Genomic DNA, 25,748 nt, shown 5'->3' on the forward strand with positions numbered 1-25,748 from the left:
GCGCAGCTACCAACCACGGCAGTGACAATTGTTCTTTTGCTGTCGCGCCATCACCGTGCCCACGGCTTTAATTAATTAAGCCGCGCGCAGCAATGTAAGTTAGCTGCGACATGCCTGCGGCGTTTCTTGTAATGCGATTATTTCAGATTATTGCCGAAACGTGCCACACAGAGTCGGTGACACTAACGCAAACGCTTAGCAAAAAGCTGCAGCGCTCCGCAGAGCAACAGCATAGAGTTGGCATTCAAATGATCTGCTACAGAACAAATTGAGATTTAATGGCTTGGCAGTGAGGTGGGTAAGGGGTGCGGTGGACATTGCAAATATGTCGCTTGACTTTTAGTAAGCACTGTTGCACACCTGCCACAAGCAAAACGCTTCAGCTTGTTGTTGCTCGTGCATCCACAAGCGCAAATCGCCGCAATTGCAATGCGACTATAAATTAATATAATTTTAATTTTTATTTAAATGCATGCATTCTTGGTTTGCTAGCCGCTCGGTGGCACTGCCACAGTCACAGCCAACAACTGGCCGCCACAGCAGCAGCCAAGGCCAACTGGTTGCAGGCCGAGCGCTACCTGATGGCTATCGCTTGTGTGTGCGGCTCGTGCGATTTGCAACTAATCTAAATGCATAAATCTCTACAGGGTGATTCAAATGTAAATAATAAAGTTTGAAAAAAATATAAATTTAAACTGATTGGTTAGTTTCAATGCGAAAAATTGATCTTGGCAGTTTTCGGTGCTTGGAAATTCAAAAAACTTACATATATAGGGTAGTCGAAAAAGTCCTTTCGTATTTTTAATCAAATTTCAAATTATGCAAGATGCGCTCTAAAGTAAACAGGACTTTAAAAAAACAGAACAAATTGTTTTTGCGCCAAAATCAATTTATTTTATACAAAATAGACTCCTTCTTCTTCAATACAACTTTTTGCAGAGTCCAAAAGCATGTCGAACGAGTGTCTCAGCTCGTTGGCCGGCATGGCCGCCAGTATACTCGTGCAAACCTTTTGAATGGCCTCTACGTTTGCATAACGTTTTCCTTTCATGGACAAATGCATTTTTCCGAAAAGGAAGAAGTCACACGCTGCCATATCAGGTGAATACGGAGAGTGGTTAATGGTTAAAATGTGATTTTTGGTCAAATAATCGTCTTTCGAATGTTGAATTCTGAGCAATTTTTGGTCGTCAGTCAATTTGTGCGGAACAAACCATGCACATACCTTTCGTAAGCCCAAATGTTAGGTCAAAATTCGATAAATCGATGTTTTGGAGATGTTCAATTCCATTTCCATGAATTTCAATGATGGTTTCGGCTTATTTTTGATGAATTCACGCACAGTTCCGATGGAATTTCCGGTGATCACGGATTTTGATTGGCCCACATGTTGATCGTCATTTATGTCCTAACGACTACTTTGAAAACATTGAAACCACACAGTTTTTGCCGAGTCATCAAAGAAGTGTTGGCTAACGTTGTTCTGGTGGAAGACAAAGCCCTTTCTATTGATCAGTTCAGGCCGTTTTTTTCGATGGCTTGCCTCAATTTCCTCATTCATTCGTTAATAACTCACTCACAGAAATTCAAATAGATGTGTGCTAATCAATATGCAAGTTCATCTTAGCAAAAGTAATGCTCATTCGCTCAATATACCTCCTCCAGCGTATTTAATCGCAAAGTAGAACGGATCTAAAATATCTAAAACAGAACTTGGTAGCATTGAAGATAACGCTTATACGACTTGAGTAAGGTATACGCTTGCTCTCTTGTCCCAAACTCAACTCGCTAACTTTGTTTTTGCTTACTCATGTGAAATATGTGACTAAAGAGCAGAGCGCACAGGCAGAGACATGGTGAAAGGAACATGTCAGTATTAATTTATTAGCTGAAAGAGAGCAGCCACTAAAACTGCGTGTAGAGAAATGGTGAATCGAACAAGTCAATGCCAATTTACTATCTACAAGATGCTCGGTTAATGTTTTCTGAATTGAGCAAAGACTTTGACGCAAAGTATACGTGAATTACAACAACTGCGCGCCGCTGTCAATGTAGAATTACTACTTCAAACTGTTTATGCACCCTGTATATTTTCTTCTTTATTGCTTACGCGGTTATAACCGGACACGGTATATACTCACATATTAGTTTATAACTATTAGACGACAAATAAAAACCATTTAGTAAATACAGCCTCTTCTGTTTAAAAAATTAAATTCCGCACCACCCTGTACCGCCATGTCGTTCATTTTTTACGCCGCTCTATTCTAATATGAAATTCAAATTTATAATATTGACATATAATCGCATAAATAAACGAGTCTTTCAGAATATGTTGATAAAAGCGTTCGCCACTGACACTGAAATGCTTGATTGAGCGTTGCAGGAGCGGTTCAGCGTGGCCAAAGGGAGCGGCGTACGATGCACTTAATGTAATTAACAAGCTAACTGTTAAATCAGCACAATTGCGAATGTAAATTTATAATAAAAGGTTTGAAAATCAATACTAATTGAACACTTCGTGCCGGTTTTATTACTTCACGCTACCATTTCCATTACCAAAGGCAGTAAAAGGCACAAAAAGTGAAAAAAAAACGCGACAGTAGCAACAAAACTTGTAACTTTGTACAGGTTCTCTCTGCAACGCTGCCACTTCGACGGCTCCAGTTGCTTGTAGCTGTTCAAGGTTGAATTATAAATACAAATCAAGTTGAGTCTAATAATTCTTTGTTCAGCGGCGACTGACAAACGCCAAACGTCAAATGGCAAGAGGCAAAAGGCAAAAGGCAAGCGCTGCTAATCGTTCGGTGCGATTTTGGCCCGCCACGGCTGCTGGGTTGGGCTGGGTCAGTTGCCACTGCGCAGAACGTAGAAAAAGCCAACTCAGTGCACACACACGCATGCACACAGGCGTACAGAGCGATAAACAAGCATTGAAATTATAACAAATTGCTGCGCACAACAACAGTAACAACAACACCAGCGCCATTTGAATATGTAAGAGGAACAAATGCAAATAATCTTTCATTTATATTTATGCATGTGGATCACTGACGAACGTTCTAAGCCAAGCATGAAAACAAGTTGGCGCACACACACACAAATACATGTGTAAATAAACACTTGTGTACGCTTACTTGACAAAATGGTGTTGGAATTTTTTTGTTGTATTTTTTATTATTATTATTTATTTTTGTTTTTTTTTTTATTATATATTTTTTTTTGTATTTATTTATATCTTGTCTTTTGTATTGATTAATATGCGCGTAGATCATTGGCTAGCGCGTACAAACCCATTTATTTGATCGTGCGCGAGCGCTTGATTTTATTATGCTCGTACTTCTTTTTTTGTTGCTTTTGTTGCTGCTGTGTGTTGTTGTTGGTGGTGGGTGTATTAACAAACTGGATTTCATAATAGCTATGTTCTGAGCAGACACAAATGCCGCCACACATACTTTACTACAGTAATACATATGTATGTATATTTGTGTGTATGTGTTGACGAGCTTAAGTACGTACAGCTGTGCTCCCAGAAATAAAGCTGCTCTCAGGTGTATATATTTCGAAAAATTATGGTAATTGTAGAACAAAAGTACATATATCAATCTACAGCAAGCTTGGAGCTGGAGCTTTGTTCCTCACAAAATTTAAAAAAAAAAATTATTGTTTTTTTTGTTTTGCAAAACTAATATCTTCGTGAGTACGCTGCGATCGATAAATGTGCTCCTGATTTCTATATAGTTTTTAATTCATTTCACTTTTAATATGACTACCTTAGTATTGATTTTACAATTTGAATCATACATACATATATACTCTATTCCAAACAGTTGGAAATTTGCTCTTAAAAATATTTTCAATAAAAAATTTCCTTAACACCGTTTAGTTTGATGCAATTTTTTAATACAAAACAATATTTTAATAAAAAAAAATGAAAAAAAAATTTTATTAAAAAAAAATGTTAATTAAAAAAACTTGTAATAAAAAAAATGTTAATAATTAATATCTAATAAAATACTTTTAAATAGGCGGCAGCGCCACAAAAAAGTTTTCAATTGCATGCTGCTTTAAACCGCTTTGGTTTGATGCAAATACATTTTATTTTATTTTCACCGGTTTTTTATTTCAGAAGTGGCAACACTCCCAAAAAAAATTATCGCCAATTTTAAAGCTCTTTGGATTGAAACACCTATTTTCTCACTTGTTTTCCTTCTCAGCTTTTTATGTTTTTCCTTGTAATTTTTTTGACTCGCTTTTTAGACCCTTAAAAACAAAAGTTTCAACACTCCCCCAAAATATTTTTTTTAATTAGTTTAAGCCCCTTTGAATTGATGCACATATTATTCAACTTGTTTTTTTTTTTAACAAAAGTTTTTCAATAGAAAACTTTAAGAGTTGGCAACCCTTATCCCAATATTTTCAATTCCAAGCATTTTTTGATTTAAACTCATACGGTAGTAACTTATTTTTCCTTTCTTATGTGATCAAAATTGTGTAGTATTTGTATAGTTTTAAGTGGCAACACTACCAAAAATAATTTTTAGCTGTACGATTTCTTAAATATTTTTAAATCGCTTCTAAATCCCTAAAAACCCAGAAAGAAACACAAATGTAAGAAGTTCAAAATTTGAAAAAGGTGGCATCCCGTATACAAAATTTTCAGTGCAAGCCGACTTTTACATTTTTGGATTAAAATCCATACGTTATTAACTTATTTTTCTTTTCTATTCTAATCAAAATTTTGTAGTATTTGTATATTTTTAAGTGGCAACACCATCCAAAAAATATTTTAAACTTTTAAATAATCTCTCTTGCACTCTTGTATAAAATAATATTTTCAATTTATAGTTTTTAAATTTTTTTTAAATATTTTAAGTTTTAAAACAGGTGGCAACATACAAACTATTCAATTTCAAACCCTGAGTGCATATTTATATTCCGAAACTATATTTAAATTGCTTCTTCCAACAACATAACCACTATTTTAACTGCTTAAACACCAGCAGCTTAATGGAATTTTGTTGCGCCACACAATTTCGTTGCCGCCAATCAGTTAAAACAAATGTAAAATTTAATAATATTATTGAGAAAATATCCCACATATCTTTATACACATTATTCAAGCGATTTATCAAACTTCAAGTTGTTTTTCTTTTTAATTCCAGTAATCACCTGAGGTAATGAGTCTACAGCAAGCAACGACTCATTTTCATTTCGAATTACTAAAAATTAGCAATTTAAATTAAGGCAATGATTTTTTTCATAAATTTCTATATTTGCAAATTTGGAAAATCCCATAAATAATGAGCGTCATACAATTTTAACGAGCCCAGTTGCGCTCCCCATTTTCTTCCACAGCATTGTTGGGATTATTGCTCTCAATTATAGTTGCATTCTTAATATATTCCAGTCTCACACACACATAAACTAATATTTATGATTAGTTGACTCTAAATTGATGAGAGCCACCGATCAGCTTTCATGACTAACAAACGCTAAATAGTAATTTTTGACTAAATCTATGCGCTCAATTGCACTCACGTAAGGGATTTCCAGTTATAAAATGAATGCTTCGTTGCACGGTAGCAAAGGGAATCCATCGAATTTTTATCTTACAATAAAGCTAAAAATAGATTTTCCTCTCAGCGGCAATTTGATAAAGACCAATAATATCTCATCGTCATTAAAAGCGGTAGTTAAAACGGGAATTTTTCCAATTCAAATATCTTTTGGGATTTTGGGGTAGTAAAGAAATGTTGGGGCATACATATTTCTGCAAATAAAGTTTTGTGTTAACAAATTGGCATATTTTGGATTTAGGTATGTTCAACAGTGACGTAACAATACAACATTGATTTACTCGTTTATAAGTAAACAAAAATTAATGTGATGGAAAGGAATGGCAAAAATAAAGATATTTATAATATTCACAAAAATACACAAAGAAAGTAATTTAAATTTTTTCTTCTTACGAGAAACCAGTGTTTGTGATTTTTTTTTAGATTATATTTGGTTAAATATACTCATTTATGAATATTTCCACAATAAATTAAAGTTATTGAAAATTGTAACTTTTAGAAAAAGTTTTGTTTGAATATTTGTTTTTTGTATTTGCGCATATATTTAAAGCAAATTATTAGTTATTTTATTTCTCTATAATTGTTCACAAAGCGTTATAAATAATTTTACTGATGTCCACGCCTTGCTAAGGGATCAGCCACCTGACCTAACCTTCACTTTTAAAAATAAAATTTATTTTTCCTTTATCTAATGCCTTAATTTGAGCACATTTCATCAAAAATACGAAATTCAGAAAGAAAGATAACGAAGTACTTTTGGAGCCGATAATTGCCCTCGAAGCTGTCCGAAGACACACAATGAAGTCATTATCATTTGAATCAATGCATGTTAATTGGATATTCATGCATGAAAATGATACGAAACGTGCAGCTAGCGCAGTAAAGGATTAGTTATTTACCGAAAGTATTGATGTGTTAGAATGGCTAGCGCAAAGTCCCGATCTTAAGCCAATAGAAAACCTTTGGAATAATTTAAAAGTTTAGATCGGGCAAAAAATTATCAAAAATTCATATGATCTTTGGGTTGGAATTAAGGAGGCGTGGTATTGCATTCCACGGAGTAGATGCCAGAAACTGGTGGAGAGCTTACTTAACAGCTGTCAAGCTGTTTTGAAAAATCGGGGCTATATAGTACAACAAAATATTAACCTGGTAATGAAAATATAGCAATTTTTTTTGCATTCGTTCTTATAAAAGTTTTTTTTTTACAAAATTCCGAAAGTGTGCTATTTCTTAGTGCAGCCGAAATCGGTGAACCTTAAAAAAAATTTCATTTACTTTAGTTTTTATTCTCTTTTATATAGTATTACAACTAAAACAAATTGCTGAAAATAAATATAAAACAGCAGAGCAGCAGAGTTGCCAACTAATTCATTGCTTATAAAATAAAATAAAATCAAACACAACAAGTTAAAAACTGACTAAACATGTTTAGCGTTGCCATACCATTTTTTATATAAACAAGAAAAAATGTTAGCTTCAGTGACTGCAAATGCCGAATTTTTTGATGATATCTCGCCAAATAAAAAAAATTTCCATGCAAACACTTGTTTCCGATCGTTCAGTATGTATGGCAACTATATGTTATAGTGGTACGACATCGGCCGTTGCGGTAGACTTATTGGTGAGAAAGGAATGCAGGCAAAATTTTAGTTCGATATCTTAAACACTGAGGGACAAGTTTGCGTCTATATACAAAAGCGGGCATGGCTCAATCCATTCAGCTCGTCATGCTGATCATTTGCATATACATACAATTGCCCAAAAGGAAACTCTATAGACCCCATAAATATAAATATATTAAATATATAGCGGCTCTGGCGTTTCCTATTGAATATTACAAACACAGTGGCAAACTTAATATGCAATACCCTATCAAGGGTATAAACAAAGTACTATGTTTATTATTACTGAGCTTTATTTTTACTTAGGTCATGCAATTACTGTTTCAATGCCAATATCTTTCTGTAAGGGTTGCTATCAAGTTCATAGCAAAGTTTTGTATAAACTCTTTCTTTTGAATGAAGTGCTGATTACAAGGCTTTCTGTAAAAAATTTATATAAACTCAGTGAATCACGATTTAGATACAAAAATTTCATTAAACCCCATATTTTCTTTCCTTTTTTTATCAAATCACTTACATCTCTGATACAAAACATCCTTATGACATGAGCGTAAAGAACTTTTTTGTCCAAAATTTTACTTTCCATAACTTTTCCTTAAGTAGTTTTTCATTAAGACCAGGTATTCAATCAATTTTTCCAAACATTTGTGAAAAACGTGAAAAATCGAAAGGAAGTACTTAAAGTCAAAATTATGCACTACAATAACAAAGAAATTAATAATAAATACATATATGTATATATATTAAAATGCAGTGGTTGGTAAGCGCCTTAATAAATTGAATATATAGAACTAAACAGTGAAGTATAATGGAGGAATAATTTGCGATTACATGGGTTTGCCATTACTTGGGCTCATAAAATCTTAAAGTTCTTTTATATGCACTTTAATAAGGCGCATACCAAACGCAGCATTTTGCTTTGAAAAAGTCAGCAACAACAATTGCATACAATCCACCACATAATGGTAGCGCTGATTTAATGCGCTGATAGGGAAAAATACTTAAATGCGAGTACTTAACTTGCGTCAGTTTATGATTGAGCATAAAGTTTCGCATACAAAATGAGTGCAATGCGCTACAAAATAATGATCGCTGCAAAAATAGCCGCAGCACGTTGTCACGCACCGTTGACGGGAGCACCGGCGTAAAGCGAAGGCAGCGCAAAGCCAACGCAGCCAAACGCCCACAGAATTAGAAGTGCGCAAGCAGGCGTGTGCGAATATGCATAAATCCAAAAACAACAAAAAAAAAAAAAAAAAAACAGAAAGACAGAAAAAGCGTAAAGGCATTCACTTAGAACGCATTCAAATGCGCAGCAAGCGGTCGTGTGGCCGAGCACACGGCGACTGGCACTGTCAACACGCATGCGCACGTGACGGTCGGAGCTGCATTGCGCTGGGCATTTGGCCACCGATAGACACGAGAATGGCATAACCCTTCACCGGGCGTTGCCATGCCTGCTGGTACTTAGCAAATATTTGTTTGCATACGAATGTGTGCGTGTGTGTGGTTGTGCGCAAAATCGGCGCGATATCAGCCGCTGCCAGTGCATATCTCTGGCGAGTATGAAATGGTGTTTTCCTGCGGCCGCTGACATGCACATAAATTATCTGGACATTTGTGAGCTATTTGTTCTTTATTTTATTACTTTGTTTAAAGTTATTTCGCCTTTTTACTTTTCGACTTTGTCTGTTTCGCGCCCCCCAACGGCCTTAGCTTAGGGCAAAGCAAGGCAGTTGGAGTTTGTAGTGCTATTGTTTTTTGTTATTGTTGTTATTGATTTTTCATTTTAAATGCTATGCGTCGTTTGCGTATGTTGTGCAATGCTTTGAGCATATTTCATTTGAAATTGCCACTATCAAAGGCGTAGCGATGAATCACGAGCGAAGGGGCCAAAGACACTTGTCATGCAAAGACCTTCAGAAAAGGAAAACAAAAACATTTCAATTAAAGGCGAAATAGAAAACTACAAAAGCATAACGCAATGCTCAAGAATGTGCATTATAATTTTTTTATTTCTATTATGTCTTTATATTTCAAACTCGCACTAAAATCGCGAGTTTTTCTGCTTTGATTACTTACTCATTTTTGCCTTTTCAGTTACTAAGTATGCTATTTGTTAGTCAGGTTTCTGCTGCCACAACTGACCATCGAGCGCTGTTGGAATTAATGAATTTCAAATTAAAATCGAATATTTCAATTTTAACCAAAATCAATGAAATTAGCTTGGCGTTCAGCAAATCAAACGAAAGACTTAAGCAACGAACTTGATTGTCGTTGCCGCTGTGCTGTGCTTGTGAAGGGGAATGTAAAAGGAATTTATTTGCTGATTATTTACAGTATGAAAAGCGTAAACATAGTTTGAACTTCCTATGGTGGGCGTGGTCGTCATACCCACTAGGAATTGTATGACATATTTTTGTGAAAATGCAGTAGTTTTTAGATTATAAATTAAAATTAAATTTTTTCTAATTATTACAATTTTTTTGTTAAAATTATAATTTTCTTAATTATTTTTTAGTGAAAGAAATTAAAAATTTAAATTAAAAATTAAGAAATGTTAAATTTTATTTCTTTAAATAAATTATTTTAATTCAAAATTTTTAATTACAAAAAAAATAAAAATTAATAATTAAAAATTAAAAATTATAAATTTAAATTAAAATTTTTTATTAATATTTTTTTTATTTTTTCACAATTTTATTTATTTAAAAATGTCAAATGAAAATTAATATTAATTTTTCAATTATCAAAGCAATTTAGCTGTGAAATTGAAAAAATTTGCTATTTTTTCATGAAAGTCCTTAATTAAGTTAATTGGTAATATCTCCATATACATTCGTATTAATTTAAACAGTAAACTAAACTAAAACCACGCAAGCAAAAAATGCAAAGAGATTGTTTATTAATTGTCTCAATTAAATCTTTCACTAATTGACTTAATTAGCGGATTATCTGAAGCGGCTATAAAATATGGGTAGAATATTTACTAATGCATTTAAAAGCAATATACATACTTACATATGGCTTACTAATTGAGTCAATTAAATTGTTCACTAATTAACTTAATTAGAGTACCAACTAAACCAGCTATAAGATGTGGGTAAAGTATTTGTTAATATGGTTAAAACAATATATTTACTAATTGACTCAATTAAATAATTAACTAATTGACTTAAATAAATGATTACCTGAAACGACTTTAAAAAGTAGAGTTTTATATGCAAATAAAAACAATATACTTATAACTTATTAAATTGTACACTAATTTACTTAATTAGAGAACTAACTAAACCGGATTTAAGAACATTTGCTAATGCAGTTAAAACAATATACATTTGCTAATTGACTCAAATCTTTAACTAATCGACTTAATTAGAAAATTATGTGAAACGGCTATAAGAAGTGGGTAAAGTATTTGTTAATGTTGTTAAAAACAATATACTTGTAGATCATTTACTAATTGGCTCAATTAAAGTAATGGTTGAACCATCTTTTCATATAAATCGGCTTCCTCACTCAATTAAGTGTTAACGTACATATATACATATATAATAAGTATCACACCAATAAACAACTATCAATTTAAAGTGTTAACATTTTTTATCACTTGATGTTGTAAAAATATGCTTTTAACATTCCTCCCGCCTTGTCTTGTTCGTGCCATATTGCGCACAAAATTAGATCACTATGGAAATTCCGCTGGACTTCCTGCTTTACTTAAATGCCCGCAAACAAACGCAACGATTGTTTGGCGTGTGTGAAGCTGAAAACCCAACTCGACTCACGTTTTCCAAGTGTTCACACAACGGGACAACACGAAATACAAAATGTTCTAAATCTCCGCTAGTAAAGTCAACGTAACGAATTGAGGCAAGAGACAATTGTATCTAGCAATCAAGATATAAACAATTGTGTGCTTCAACTCAGCATGTGAATAGCAATTTAATAGTGATTGTTGTTTTGTTTTTTTTTTCACTTTTTTTTGCTGTCATTCTTCTTCTCTGCTGCTGCCTTTGCGCCGCGACACCTGTCAATGTTGCAGCTAATAAATTCGCAATTCAACGCGAAAACGTCATAAATCGAATAGGAATTTTTTTCTTACGCGCCAACACAATACGCTTCATTGTGCACAGCAACATTGTGTGACGAACGGACAGACGGACGAACGGGCTGAGGGACCTGGCCGCTGGTGTGGCGGTCATGTCGCAAAGTTATTTTTAGAAATTAAAATCAATTAATTTTCCCGCACAATTGACACATACTGCGCGGTTGTTGTTGTATTGTACGCGGTTACACGCTTTGTTGTTGTTCGTATTTGTTTAACAACATGAACGGCAAAGCAAAATAAAACGATCGGTACGGTTGCGGCCACAGTTCATGGCATATCCCACTTATCTGCCCACATCAGTACTCCAATTACCAGCTGCCAGCAGCCAGCAGCCGCTGACGTGTTGTTGTAAAGTCCCAGCGTTAGCATTTTCCAGCGTTTGGGTTATTCTACATTCCCCTACATGTTGTTGTGCTCGTATTTCTATAGCGTTTTATTTAATGTTGAATTTATTTTATTTATTTTCAATTTCTCAGTCAGCGTAGCACAATAAAAAATGTAATAACTTCGTGACTAGTTGGCATTTACATATTTATGTCTGCATTTTAATACACAACAAGCGCACACGCACACACATACTTCATACATATATGGCATATGAAGTAAATTTGCGCATATAAATTTCAAACAATGTTCGAATAAAATTGCCAGTGCCTTCGGCATTACACAGCACATACTCGCATGTCATATACATGTACATATGTAGATATCTGCATATGTATGAGTAAAGCTGCTCATATATGCTTAGAACTTAGCTCGCTTGCTTTTGCTGCTCACGGCTGATCGAGCTCGAGCGCAAACTGGCTTGGCGTTGGAAAACCCCGAATCAGTTTAAAAATCGGCCGCTGGCAACTGCTAAACAAACACTAATGACAACAACAATAGCACAATGTTAATAGCGCACAGTGTTTGTATTGCGGTCATAAAATGCAAACCAAAGTTTTTAACTTCCACTTATATTACCGCTGCTGGCTGATTTTATAAGCTATGCTGAAAGGGGATACATTACTTTTCATAATTACATTATTTAATTACAGTTATGTAATCGTAATTGCAGCATTTGTGATCTTCATTGTTGTAAAAGTAGCCTGAAATGAAACGTCATTGTAATTTTCTTGATCAACATTACTAAAACTGTTATTAAGTAATCATATACAAGCAATACTAGTATTAAAATTTGTGAAACCATTACTAGCTCATCACCATTATGTAAACGGTATCGTAATTGTCATAATTGCGGTTAGTTTTAGGTAAGTCTCTAATTATGTGTAATCGTAATCATAATTTTGATGATTACCATTACTAATACGAAAATCTTTAATTATGTTATTAAAATATTGTAATGGTAATCATTATTTTCATGATTATTAAGCGTAATCATAATCATTATTTTCATGATTACCATTACTGATAAGTAAATCTTTTATTATGTTGTTAAAATACTGTAATCATAATCGTAATTTTCCTGACTACCATTACCAAAATTTAATCGTGAAGAATGTATTTACAATTCTGGAAACGTAATCACAATTCTCCTGATAACAAATCGTAAAAATTTTACATTACATTAATTAATTACAACTCTGTAAACGTAATCAAAATTTTATTTTCATGATTACCATTACTGATAAGTAAACCTTTAATTATGTTATTAAAATACTGTAATCATAATCGTATTTTTTATGATTGCCATTACAAAAATTTAATCGTGAAGAATGTAATTTCAATTCTTGAAGCCTAATTATTATTTTCATCATAACAATTACATTACTCTCCAGTCTTGAACCCATAACACTGTTATCAATCTACCCTACTTAGCGTATCCCGGAAGATATCCCTGTTTGCGTTCCGGCTATTAGGTCTGGGAGAGATTAACTACTTGTTTTATTATGTAAAATAAGCTGAGGCCAGCATGAATTCTGCTCCTTTACTCTCCTTGGCCTGCGCAGTCAATATTGTACCTGACTACCACACAAGCTCGGGGTTGATTGATCTCGATTACTTAATTGGCGTTCGTCTTAAGGCCTCTAACCTTCCGTTTATAGACTCATGGCTCTTGGATCAGCAGGATGCCTAGATTATACGTTGACGACCACTACAGGATCGGTTCAATGAAGAGGCGGTCCTCATCCCCGCCGTCGTCTACACTACAATCCATCGGGTCCTCTAGCCCCTCCAGAAGTTCCTGCGTGGGTGGCACCCCTCCTTGATCGCATGTACTCATATCAGTGACTTACAACGTCGCAGCCTGCTTTGACGTGCTAGTGCTAGGTTGAGTGGAAGCTCATACACCAGCACCTTCTCTGTCTTTCCGCTCACGGTAGCCGCTTAAGGCTGACTTAAAATAGCTATTTGGTGTGAATCTGACCCACTGTTCAACGCCGTACACACGCTTCTCAGAGCACATATTAGCAGCGCAAAAAATTACATAAAATCAATTAGAATATAAATAGATACATATAAAAAAATAAAAAAGTAGATACATATTTTGTATAACAGCACATATCGATATACACACACTCAGCCCTCCTCAAATCAAAATAGAATTAATAACATATTTATATCAACAATAGCTTAGCTTTCAGCTGCGCGCTCAAGCTTATGCTGTTCAGTGATTGAGCGCTTTTCCACGAAACTCTTCAGAACAAAGCGGAGAGAATATTGAACGGCGTCAATAGCTTAAAAGCTAGCAAATACGACCAAACTAGTTCTAGCATGAAATGCAATTTTACTAGCGCCAAGCTTTGGTCTAGCGCCTTGCGTCGCTGATGCGCGGAAATGCTAAAAATACGACGCGAATGAAAAACAGTTTAGCTTAGCAAACCAGCATTACTTTGGCTGGAGCATCGAGCTTTCAGCGCTTGCATTTACGCTCACAATGCACCCTTTCGTGCAAGCGCATGCTTAACATTTACGAGTGTTCGGGACGTGGTGAGGCGGGTGTGTGTTTAGGCACACACACAGCGCGCCACGTTAAGGGCTTAATCGCTTTGACGGGGTGTTTTGAGCAACTCAAAATGTGGGCTTTCACAGCATGCACAAATGCATTTTCGTTTGGGAATTTTCTCTGAGTCGCCTCGCGACCGCAGATCGCAACCGATAGATCGTTGTGGCGTCATACTATCCAGCACGCTAACGTCTCGATTTGCATTGCTAAACGCTTGGAAAATGGCAGCGCTAAGTGAGGTAAATCGTATGCTTAGCAGTTTGGTGCGGCGCGCTACAGAAATATTTAGCGCTGTCATAGCAGCTGTAGCGACTAGTTTTAGAATGACGCGCTTTGTTGACGGTATGCTCAGCGGCATTCGCTCCGCCAATGGCTAAACTGTATGATTGATCTGATTTCGATGGAAACGTACGCGGAAGTCAAGGCTGTGGTTATCGCGCACCTTTGCTGATACAACACAATTCAAGTGGCTAGCTATTTCGATTAAAAATAGATTTCCTTTCAAAATAATATACAAAATAGTGCTGTAAAAAAGTGAGTGTGCGTGACTGGTGCGTTTTCGTAGCGCTTTATAATAAACACTTGGAATATATTATTATATTATAAGCAAAAATTTAGAAAAACCTACCAACTGTGCTTTTGTTAAGTGTTCAACTACAACAATTTATTTCTTTCGCTCGCCTCGTTTCAGTTAACTCAAAACAATTGCTTGGCGCCACCCACCACAGTGCCTCATCTGCAGCTAACACCTTCTACTACACACACAACAACGCCGATGCAATCATCCGCTCAACACTCGCTTTCACTCAAAGTGGAACAAGCACAAGTTTCCACTAACGCATTTCTCGAACCATCTAACGCAACCGCGTCCTTGTCCTCGTCTGCGTCGTCTTCAACCACCTACAACGATCCTTTCGCCGCCTATGCCGAAAACTTCGATCTATCACTACTACCTCAGGATTGTGCTCAAACAAACGCTAATATACCCACTATAGTATATCAATTTGGTTGTAATACACCCACTACACCAACAACGACACCCGCATTGTCCCCAACCGCCGTGCCGTTTCATAACCTATTAACACCACCACAGATTAAAGTCGAGCAAGCCTGGTCGTTCGGTTCCACTATCTCCCTGCCGGAGGAGATCAAGCGCGAGCCACAATCGCAACCGATGCTTAAGTCGGCGAATCAATTGATACCACCACCACCGTATCCGCATATTTATCCCTCACCCCAATCGAGTCCCGCTCAATCGGAATACGGTTTTCCGCAATCACAATTCGCCGGTTGTTTCGAGTCGCAGAGCTCCTCGTTGAGCTCGTCGCGTTCATCTCTGCACCCCTCATCGCCATATCCCTCGCTAGATGCCTGCAATATTAAGCAAGAGTTGCACATCCTGCCACCATCGCCACCAGAGTCCAACTGTGAAGCTCCGTCTCCGCATTCGTCGTGGCCCGATATTAAATCGGAACCGCTTGATGCTGATGTGGAGACTTTGATCGATCTGAAAATGTTGCTCGATAAAAAGGAGTTCTCCAACGCAGCTTATAACGACTACAACAATAGCAGTAGTGAATGTCATTTGAAACCGTCGGTAGCGATGCCCGTACAACAACAACAACAACAGCAGCATCAGCAACAACAGCAACAGAAAAGTCAAGATCATCAAATGCTACGTGAGTTCTTCGAAGAGAACCACTTTCCCATGGGTTGTAGCATGAATCAAGTTGGTGGCAATATCGAACAAGTGATCTCAATGGCCCTCGAGGATACGAAGAGCCAGGCCGTGGAGACCTGTGCCAAATTGCAGATATCACAAGGTAAGTTATATATTGAAGACTCAGTTCTTGTTTTGGGGACGATTTTAAGGGTTTATTTATTGATAATATCGTCAATTATACAACTATAGTTCCTTCCTTTAATCGGTAACGAACTTGATAATGTTCCTTACAGTCGGTAATAGACTTGATAATTTTTGGTTTTAAACTTACTGAGCAGTTTCTTATTTCTTTTAGGAAAGATTTAAAAGTCGCGAGACCAAAGTATATCCTTAAGGCTTCCACTTTAATTCGAAGTGCTTCGATTAAGTCAAGACGTCAAAAAAGTAGTCAAAGTTCGGAGGCTTTAGCAGTTTCTGACAGCCTATAGTGTAAATACGGGATCTTAAAAAAATTTTTACCTTAAATTTAACAAAGTAAATGAATTCCAATTTCCGTGGACCCGAATAATACGCGATTTCAATACCATAAACTCAAAATTTATATTAAGGCTCTCAGCACTTTACGTATAAATATTGCTTGAGCTCCACTTTTAGGTTCTTCATAGTTTAAAGTACTAAGCTCGTTTCATAGTAAAGATTGTTCGTAGAAGGTGTACGATCTATCTTCAAAGATTGTCTCTCTTTGGTATTATTGAGAACTCTATGTGACTTCAATAATTGATCAAAGGGCTACCGAAATTTCTAAAGCTTTATTGATGCAGTGAAAGGTACTAATTAACTAAGTCTCATATTTTATGTCCTCCAATTGATTTCCTACTTTTGAAAACGTGTCTACGCCCATTTTACCGAGTCTCTAATGGAAAAATTTTGTCTCATTGAAAAAATTTAGTCTTAATGTTCTCGTCTATTTTTCAGATCCCTGCGATTGGTCGGTATCTCAAGCACACTCTTGGCTACGTTCCACAGTAGCCCAGTTCAAATTGCCAGAAATTGAAGATTTGGAGGCAAAATTCCCGGAAAATGGTGCAGCACTAATATTACTCAGCGAGGAAGAATTTAAGCGACGAGTGCCAGAGGTAAGTGGAAAACAAGAGCATTTTGTGAAAAGGCGAATTATCGAAAAATGCAAAATCGTTTACAGCAAAATTTAATTATCGATAGGTGAAAAATCTTTTCCATAAAATCGGTTTATCAATAAACAACAAAATTTATTTTACTTGGAATTTTTGCATGCAATCGATTTATCGATAAATTAAAAATCATTTTTCATGAAATAGAATTATCGAAAAAGGAATCGGTTTATCGATAAAAACGAAAAATTTATTAACTTAGAATTTTGCATACAATCGATGTATCGATAGATACGGAAAAAATTGCTTTCATAGATTTTTAGTAGAAAATCAAATTATCGATAAACGAAAATCATTTTGCATAAAATCGGTTTAACGGTAAATACGAAAAAAGCTATTAGGGCCAATAACTTTTAATAAAACTAAATTCAAATTCAAACGAATTTCACTTACGCAATCGCAACTCGTTTACTAAGCCGTCCCTTGTGTTAAGTAGAGCACAGAAAACCAAAGCAAGATGCAAGGTAGTTTTTCCATTATAATGTTTCGTATTGTTGTTAGTGCGCGACACCGTAAATGCCGTAAGCTTTAATATGCATTTGCCCCAAAAATACAGTTACACGAGTTGGACAACATTCGGGCGGGCAGAGCGGCATGTGCAGAAGACGCATTCAATAATGTTTAGTGGTGGACAAAAGACGAAAGCACTGCTTATCAAAGCAGCAACAGCAAAACAGCAACAAAAGCAAGGAGAGAAAGAAAGAAAGACGGGCTTGTCGAAGTGGTCGCACCAAATTCCAAATACTCATATAACAAATACGAATGGGTTACAAAATCAAGGGGCCAAAATTTAATTTTGCACAAAAATGGACATTGTAAAATTAAACAAACACAAATAAGTAGGCAACAACAAAGTAGCAAACTAGCGAAGAAGAGACGAGAGAATCGAAGAAACAAGTTTCGTAACCGCGTTGACGTCATTTTCGTATAAGCCCGACACACACACACACACACTCACTCAATGAAGAAGCAGCGCTTGCGCCTAAAAGCTATAATTAAAGTAAAACAACAACAACAATGATAGCGCAACGGTAAGGTGCTTCAGACGCCACCATCACCAACAACAACACACCGCTGAAACTAGTAACGATTAGTAAGCTTTTAACGCACCACAACACCGACACAAGTGGCAAGCGGTGCGCGGTACCGAGCGTGGAACGAGTGACTAGTTAAAAGCAATAACAACAAAAATGTGTTAAATTTATTTTTGGACTAACCAAATGGAAGATCCGAAAGAAAGGAGGAAGACTAATGGTAAAAATAACAACAGTTATCGAGTTGAAGCGCTGGAATGCAGAGGCAAAGGTGGCAAAGGGAGAGCGCGATAGCGTGCGAAAGAGAGCGAGAGCGGCGCGTTAAATGAGCTTTGTTGAAGAAAATGTGTTTTTGCTGTTGTTTCTTGTTGTTTTTGTTCTATAAACGGGTATGCAAACGAAAGTAAGTGACTAGCACCAAGTGCTATGGAAAACAAGTGCGGCAATAAAGCAAAAACAATAAAATTAAAACGAGCTGCACTTGCGCAAAGTATTGAAGAGTGTTGCCACCGGTATAAACTGAAACATTTCTGAAATAAATTCTTAAAATCGTCGATAAAATAGCGGGTGCTATTAATTATAATGGTAATTACATGATTTTCAGACCCGTGCCCACAAATGGTGCACTCGTTCCAAACTGACCTAACCCAAAAATTTTCGAAAGTTTCTGAGCTTTTGAAACTCAATAGAAAACTTCCGCAACAGTAATCCTGAGGTTTTTTTAACTTCTTCTTCTTTAAGGTCTGAGATCTGAAGATATTTACAATTTCTAACGGTTCTTTCCATTTTTGCGGCTGCCACTATCTATTAATATACTAGAAGAACAGTTTAGTTCAAAACTCACATGCGAGTAACCATATATTCAAAATTTAGCTTCAGCAATGGCCCTCAAACACCCTTCCAGTCAAAATCTCAGAGAACAAGGTATACAAAACGAGAGAAAACCAAACGAAAAAAAGACTCAAAAGGGTACATTCCACTAAGTTCATACTATGTTCATTTCATTTCAAGATGGCAACACTGGCCGGTAAACATGCAGCAATATAAGCCAAATCAACGAAATCAGCAAAGCGAAAAAAATTGCGCAAAACAAAAAAACCAAAAAGTCGAAAATGACAAGAAAACCGGCAAATGCAACAACAACGACAACAACGCGCGGCAGCAATCAAAACAAAATCGCAGCCAGAACGACTTCATATCGACGACACGACACTCTTTTGAAAGTGCAAAGAGGAAGAGTAAACGGAGCGTCGGTGACGGCGACAGATTGACCATGATCACGTCAAAGCCGCGCACCAGCCAGACACAATCGCAAGCTAGCAGCCTGAGAGCGGGCAGACGTCGCCGAAGAAATGCAATCGATGAAATGAAAAAATCAGTAACCGTGGTCATGGACGAAGGTGAAAAAGAATGCGCGAGTGTGAAGGTTGTTTAGTGAAATTGTAGCTGTCGCCGCTATCGCGCCGCTGCCACGACGACTGGTGGCGGAAGGGGGCCGAAAGGCCGTTCGTTGTTGTGGCTTCGTCGCGACCAGCTGGAAAATTATTATGCGCCGAATTGTGATAATTTACCCAAAGCTGATGCGTTGTGCATAATGTGCAAAAGCAACAAAAGTGGCAGCAACAACAACAACAATATAAATTCAGTTGTTTGGGAAAAGAGACAAACAAGTCGCCGAGTTGCATGTTGGACGGCACAGCAACAATAACAATACGGTGCACAACAACACTACAAACAGTCGAAACAGCAATGACAACAACAACAATACGGCTCGCATGACGATGTGGAAATAAAGTAACTGAGCCAACGACCAGCAACGACATTGCAAGGTGAAAGTGAGCCGATTTTGTCATTATGGTTGTTGTAGTTATATATACACAATAAGCTCGTTGATTGTTGCTGCTATTGATATGTTGTAGTTGTACAACAACACTGGGCCGTATTGTAGATTGCGTGTCTTTCGGCGCTTTGGCTGTTTTGTAGGCAACCACGTTGTTGGGCCACTCTCGACCCACCACCGCCCGCTCTGCCCCCTCGGCGCACATTCACTGCCACAACAGCCGATTCGGCGCAGTGACGACGTGGTCTGATCACTGCTGGCCCACTCGTATGCGCTGGTCTATAAATATCACAATATTAATGGTTTTTTGGGTTTCGTTACTCGCTACTCGTTTGCATTGTGTCTGCTTGCTGCTGTTGCACTTTTCGGTACTGCTGTTGGTTACCGTGTCAATTGTAGATGAAAATATTCCATCAATGCAATCTCGGCTGAATGGCATCGCGCCGGCTTGGTTTGCATTTGGCTTTTCATTTTTTGATTTTTTTTTTGTTATTGCTGCAAGTGTGCGTGTTTGATTGGCTGTTGTTGTTGTATCTAACGGTTGCTTTGGTTGCTTCTTTCTTTTGTGTTTTTGTGTTTAACACTTTGATTTCGGTGACGGGTAAATCAGCGTTGATTGATCTAAATGAGGGAAATATGCAAATATCGATAACAAGCAGCAATTGTTGTGCTTCTTCTTCCCAATTAGGTTTGCATTAGGCGCTCAGAGTGGGCCAATTAAGGGAGAGTCACTCCTTTCTTGTTTTTTGATTGAGTTCTTTCAGAGTCGAATGACCGTTAAATAAGAAAATTAAGCTAGAATTAATTAAATATATAAATAAATGTATCGGATTCCAAAAAAGATCGAACCGAAGAGCTTTTTTGTAAGCTTAAGCTCAGTTTTCAGCCTAAAAAAGACTGCTCTAACAGAATTAAATTCTAGAAATATTCTGCAATGTGTCAGATCAAGAAAAACTGTATGGACATATTTGAAGTTAAGTTCAAGTTCTCCCAGCAACAAAATATTGCGAGCTTATTAGAATATCTGAGTCGTCCCTAATCAAAATACAAGTGTTACTAAAATAAAAGCTTTTTTTGACTTATACTACAATAAAGGGTTAGAGATGAGAAATTCGGGAAAGAGAACCCCGAATGCTAAAACATTTCTTTCAAATAAGTCCAAATATATCTGAGAGAAAAAAATTTGAGCTGTGTGAGCTTAAAAATCAAAGATTAGCTTACAGAAAAGGTATAAGCGAAAGATCGGGTTCTCATCATAAACATGCTGTGCTCTTGACTGACCTTCTATGGAACAGTGTTGAAATCACGTTTCCTCTGTGAACGGATCGGCAAAAAAACTCCGCACTAACTTTGAGGAAGTTTCGTTTTCCTTATTTTTTTGTTGTTGTGTTGATTATTATTTTTGTTGTTGTTGTATTCAATATTATTTTTTGTTGTAGTGGCTTCTATTTTTCTTAAAATTGTAGATATTGCTACAGAGCTGACATTTCTAATTAGAAATTTTTTGTTGTTGTTCTGAATATTAATGTTTTTGTTACAGTGGACTCTCTTTTCGAATTGTTTGTGATTTTTGCTGCAGAGCTGAGATTTCTAATAAGAAAATTTTGTGTTGTTGTATTGAATATTATTTTTGTTTTTGTTGTTGTAGTAGCGTCTTTTTTTCTAAAAAATGTGTAGATATTGCTAAAATTTTGTGTTGTTGTATTGAATAATATTTTTGTTTTTGTTTTTGTAAATATTGTTACAGAGCTGGCATCTCTAATTAGATATTTTAGTTGTTGCGTTGAATATTATTTTTGTTGTTGTTGTAGTGGCTTTTCGTTTTCCAATTATTTGAGATATTGCCACCCAGCAGACATTTCTAATTAGAACCACAACTTTTTCGCTTACTTAGACCCGACTTTCGCGAAAATACCATTTTTTTCGTAATCAAAAGGTTGAGTTTTTTTAGTTCAAATATTATATATTTGAAGATAGCTTCCAAACTACCAGTTCTTGACCGGAAATGAAGTACGCTCGGCATACGTGAACTCGATTTTCCTGAGAACAACTCACTAAGAAGACAACCCATTGACCTATGAGCTTTAGTTTTGTGAACCACTTTTAAGCAAACAGAAAATGTGGAGTGAGCTTTTTTTAAAAATGATTTAATATAGTCTTAAAAACAATTGTCCCAAGACAAAACAAACTGCTAGTTATCTGGAAGTTATTAAATTTGAAGAACAAGGAAAAACGTTTACTTCGAGGACACCAAAGCTGAAAACCCTTCACAAATAAAACCGTTTTTCATACGAGAACTTGACGTTAATCGGTCAGTTTGTAAGGCAGCTATATGCTTGTGGCGTCTGCTCTAAACAATTGTTTCCGAGATTATGAGGTTATACCGTTATTATAAGTAATAGTCCTAGCCAAATTGCGTGCTGATATCTTGCCAAATAAAGAACTTTTTCAAATAAGAACTTGAATTTATTCGGTCAGCTCGTATGGGAGCTATATGCTATAATGGTTCGAGATCGGCGGTTTCGAAAAATAAGCAACTTTTCGGGAAGACAGGGAAGTGTGTTAAATCAACTCAGTGTTACAAGCTTCGTGACAAACTTAATATAAACTTTTAAAATTTTAAAAATATTTATTTTTTTAATTTTCACATCAAAAATCAATTTAAATTTGCCACAAAACAATGCTCGAATTCACTATTATTACAAAACTCAGCTATTTATTAATTTATATACGAAAACCTACATAAATTTATTGCTGTTAAAATCATATAATTATTAGCCGCACACTATCAATCAAAATATATAACAAAAAAAGAGAGCAATAATTACAAACAAAAAATATTTCCAAAAGCTAAGCCTCCGCGAGAGTCCATTGCTCGCATGCAATGAAAGCATGGTTTGGTCAAAGGTCGAGCTAATATGCCACTGGCATGCTTTTATTTACATACATACATATATACGTATGATGTAGATAAATAGTTGCAATCAAAACAAAGTGCTTCTTCCTTTCGTTAAACTTCCAAAAATCGCCGCTAATACCAGTTATTTGTCGCCATCGAATTGTGTAACCGGGCATCTCTCTTTCCACACATATCCACACACGCACACATGTACACTCGCGCTGCCATACACATTCGTTGGGCGCTTACATAATTCTTAGAAAAGACAAGATAAAAACAGAAACTGTAATGATGGCACCGTATAAACATTAAATGACTAAGTTTTGACTGACTTTGGTATTAACTGAGCGTATGCAAATGAGAGCCGTTGACTTTCGTCGCGACAAGGCCGAATTTCGATACAAAATGAAATACATATACAAATATATACATGTATAGAAGTGTGTGTATGCATGTATGAAAAAAATGCGTTTGTGGCAGCGACAGTAGAGAAGCGCTGTCGGCAACGTCAGTTTAGTTGTTGGCTTTTATTACCAGACACAGTTAATGGATTTCGAACTTTTTGGCATTCCTCATTATGGCCTCACGGGAAAATCGATTATTTATTTGGAAATATCTATAAAGGGTTGGTGATTATAAGCCATTGTTCATTCCACACTGCTTACGCGGTTATAGCCGAGTTTACAGCAGAGCGCCAGTTATGGTCACCACCTGGCCTTTCCAACGTAGAGGAGGCTTCCTCTTCCTCTGCTTCCTCCGGCCGGTACCGCGTTGAACACTCTCAGAGCTGGAATATTTTCATCCTGATGACATGATCCAGCCAGTGTAGCCGCTGTCTCTTAATTCGCTGAACTATGTCAATAGCGTCATATATCTCGTATTGAGTAGGCTTATCCCACGGTACTTGGCGCAGATTGTGAGGTTTTCCTTTTTATGGATTGGACAGAGCACACTTAAATTCCAGTCATCGGGAATGCTTTCGTCCGACCATATTCTACAAATAAGCTGATGCAGGCTCTTTATCAGTCCTTCGCTGCCGTATTTGAATAGCTAGCCTGGCAACAAATCAGTCCCAGCCGCTTTGTTGTTCTTCAGACGGGTAATTGCTATTCGAATTTCTTCATGGTCGGGCAATGTGACGTCTGCTCCATCGCTATCGATTGGGAAATCGGCTTAACATCTCCTAGTGTTGTGCTTTCACTGCTATTCACCAGGTTGGAAAAGTGTTCCCTCCATAATTTCAGTATGCTCTGGGTTTCAGTCACTAGATCACCGCTGGAGGTTCTAAGAGAATATGCTCCAGATCTTAAAACCTTCAGTTAGTCTTAAAAACTTCTATTATTCTACGGCTATTACCATAACAATGTAGCGTTATTTACTTTCCAACGAGGTCTGAGTATAAGAAAAGGGCGCTGGAGATCATAACCCGAGAATACTATGGATGCCAAGGCCATTTGTCGAAATTATTCTAAAGTTTTCACTGATTTGTCGCACTGTGTATGATCTCTATACTTGCATGTTTAGTATGTTCTTTATATAGATCTTACGTAGCCATTAAATTATATTTGATCACACATTTCAACGTGCAAAATTTTGCTATACTGGAGTGTCTGTTCTTCTAGAGAAATTCATATACTCGTATAATAATACATTTTTATTTTAAATCTTTTAAAATCTTTTACCAGCAGCTGAATTGCACTGATTAATTTTCCTTATCTTCTTTCATTTCAGAGCGGCTCCGACTTGTACGCGCAGCTAGAGGTGTGGCGCTATCATTTCAACAGCAATGCGGCAGAAAGCGACGGTAAGCTTCATAAGAAACACTTTAATCTCTACTAAAGCAAATTAATCAACGAATTACTTGCACTTTCAGATGACGAGGATATGCTGCCCACCACAAGCGCTCTAGCTGTTGCCGGCACAACAACAACCACAACAGCAAAATCAACTGACACGAAGCGCACCGGCCGCAGCGGTGGCTCACACATACACCTGTGGCAATTCCTCAAGGAACTGCTCGCCGAACCGCATGCACACGGCACGGCCATACGTTGGATCGACCGCAACCGGGGCATATTCAAGATTGAAGATTCGGTGCGTGTAGCAAAATTATGGGGCGGACGCAAGAATCGACCAGCAATGAATTACGACAAATTATCGCGTTCCATACGGCAGTACTATAAGAAGGGGATCATGAAGAAGACCGAGCGCTCACAACGTTTGGTCTATCAGTTCTGTCATCCCTATCAGTTGTAAGCTGGAGAGCACAAATTAGAAGAAATGTGAAAGTGAGACGGCGCGTAGAAAATAAAAAAGGCATTTGGGTTATGCAATGTTCATTTGGTGTGGCAAAGAAATGGCCTTAATGACAAATCAATAATTTATTGCTATTTATTTATTTATTTATTGCATATACATATATACAAAATATTTATTTATTTATTTAAATTATAACGAAAACATATTTATTCGTGGATGCTAAGAAGTTCAATAATTTATTTATTTATTAAATTATTTATTTATTAAAATATTTATTTATTTATAAACGAAAGAAAGTGCCTGTAAAATTACGCAACGCTGTTGTGTTAGAGGCCACAGCATTGCTTAATAATGCTGTTGATAATTCTTGAATCTCTGAAATGTCCAGTGACCAATAATAACTTACGGCAATACTGTTAGTATTGCTGCGTATGAAAATTGGCAACGTTGGAACGGTTTTAAAGCAATATTATTATAACAACAACTTAGTAAAAAAGTAATTTTGTAATAAATAAGATAGAGTATGAACTTTTTATACATTTTTTTTTATAATCTACAAAGCTTAATTGCAAACACAGAAATGTATTTTCTTAACCCGAAG

At 36.4% G+C, this 25,748-nt stretch overlaps 1 protein-coding gene across 1 annotated transcript in view; it reads left to right on the forward strand.

Moving 5' to 3' along the window:
• LOC120766354 (DNA-binding protein D-ETS-4-like) overlaps nt 1-25,301 on the forward strand; it is a 34,948-nt gene extending 9,647 nt beyond the window's left edge. Inside the window, exons 2-5 of the mRNA XM_040091784.1 lie at nt 14,954-16,085; nt 16,901-17,061; nt 24,620-24,692; nt 24,762-25,301. Coding sequence (XP_039947718.1) covers nt 14,954-16,085; nt 16,901-17,061; nt 24,620-24,692; nt 24,762-25,144 — 1,749 coding nt within the window. The 3' untranslated portion in view covers nt 25,145-25,301. The remainder of the gene's footprint in view (nt 1-14,953; nt 16,086-16,900; nt 17,062-24,619; nt 24,693-24,761) is intronic.
• The last annotated feature ends 447 nt before the right edge of the window (nt 25,302-25,748 follow it).

The sequence above is a fragment of the Bactrocera tryoni genome, chromosome 1 (assembly GCF_016617805.1).
Source record: "Bactrocera tryoni isolate S06 chromosome 1, CSIRO_BtryS06_freeze2, whole genome shotgun sequence".
Lineage (NCBI taxonomy): Eukaryota > Metazoa > Arthropoda > Insecta > Diptera > Tephritidae > Bactrocera > Bactrocera tryoni.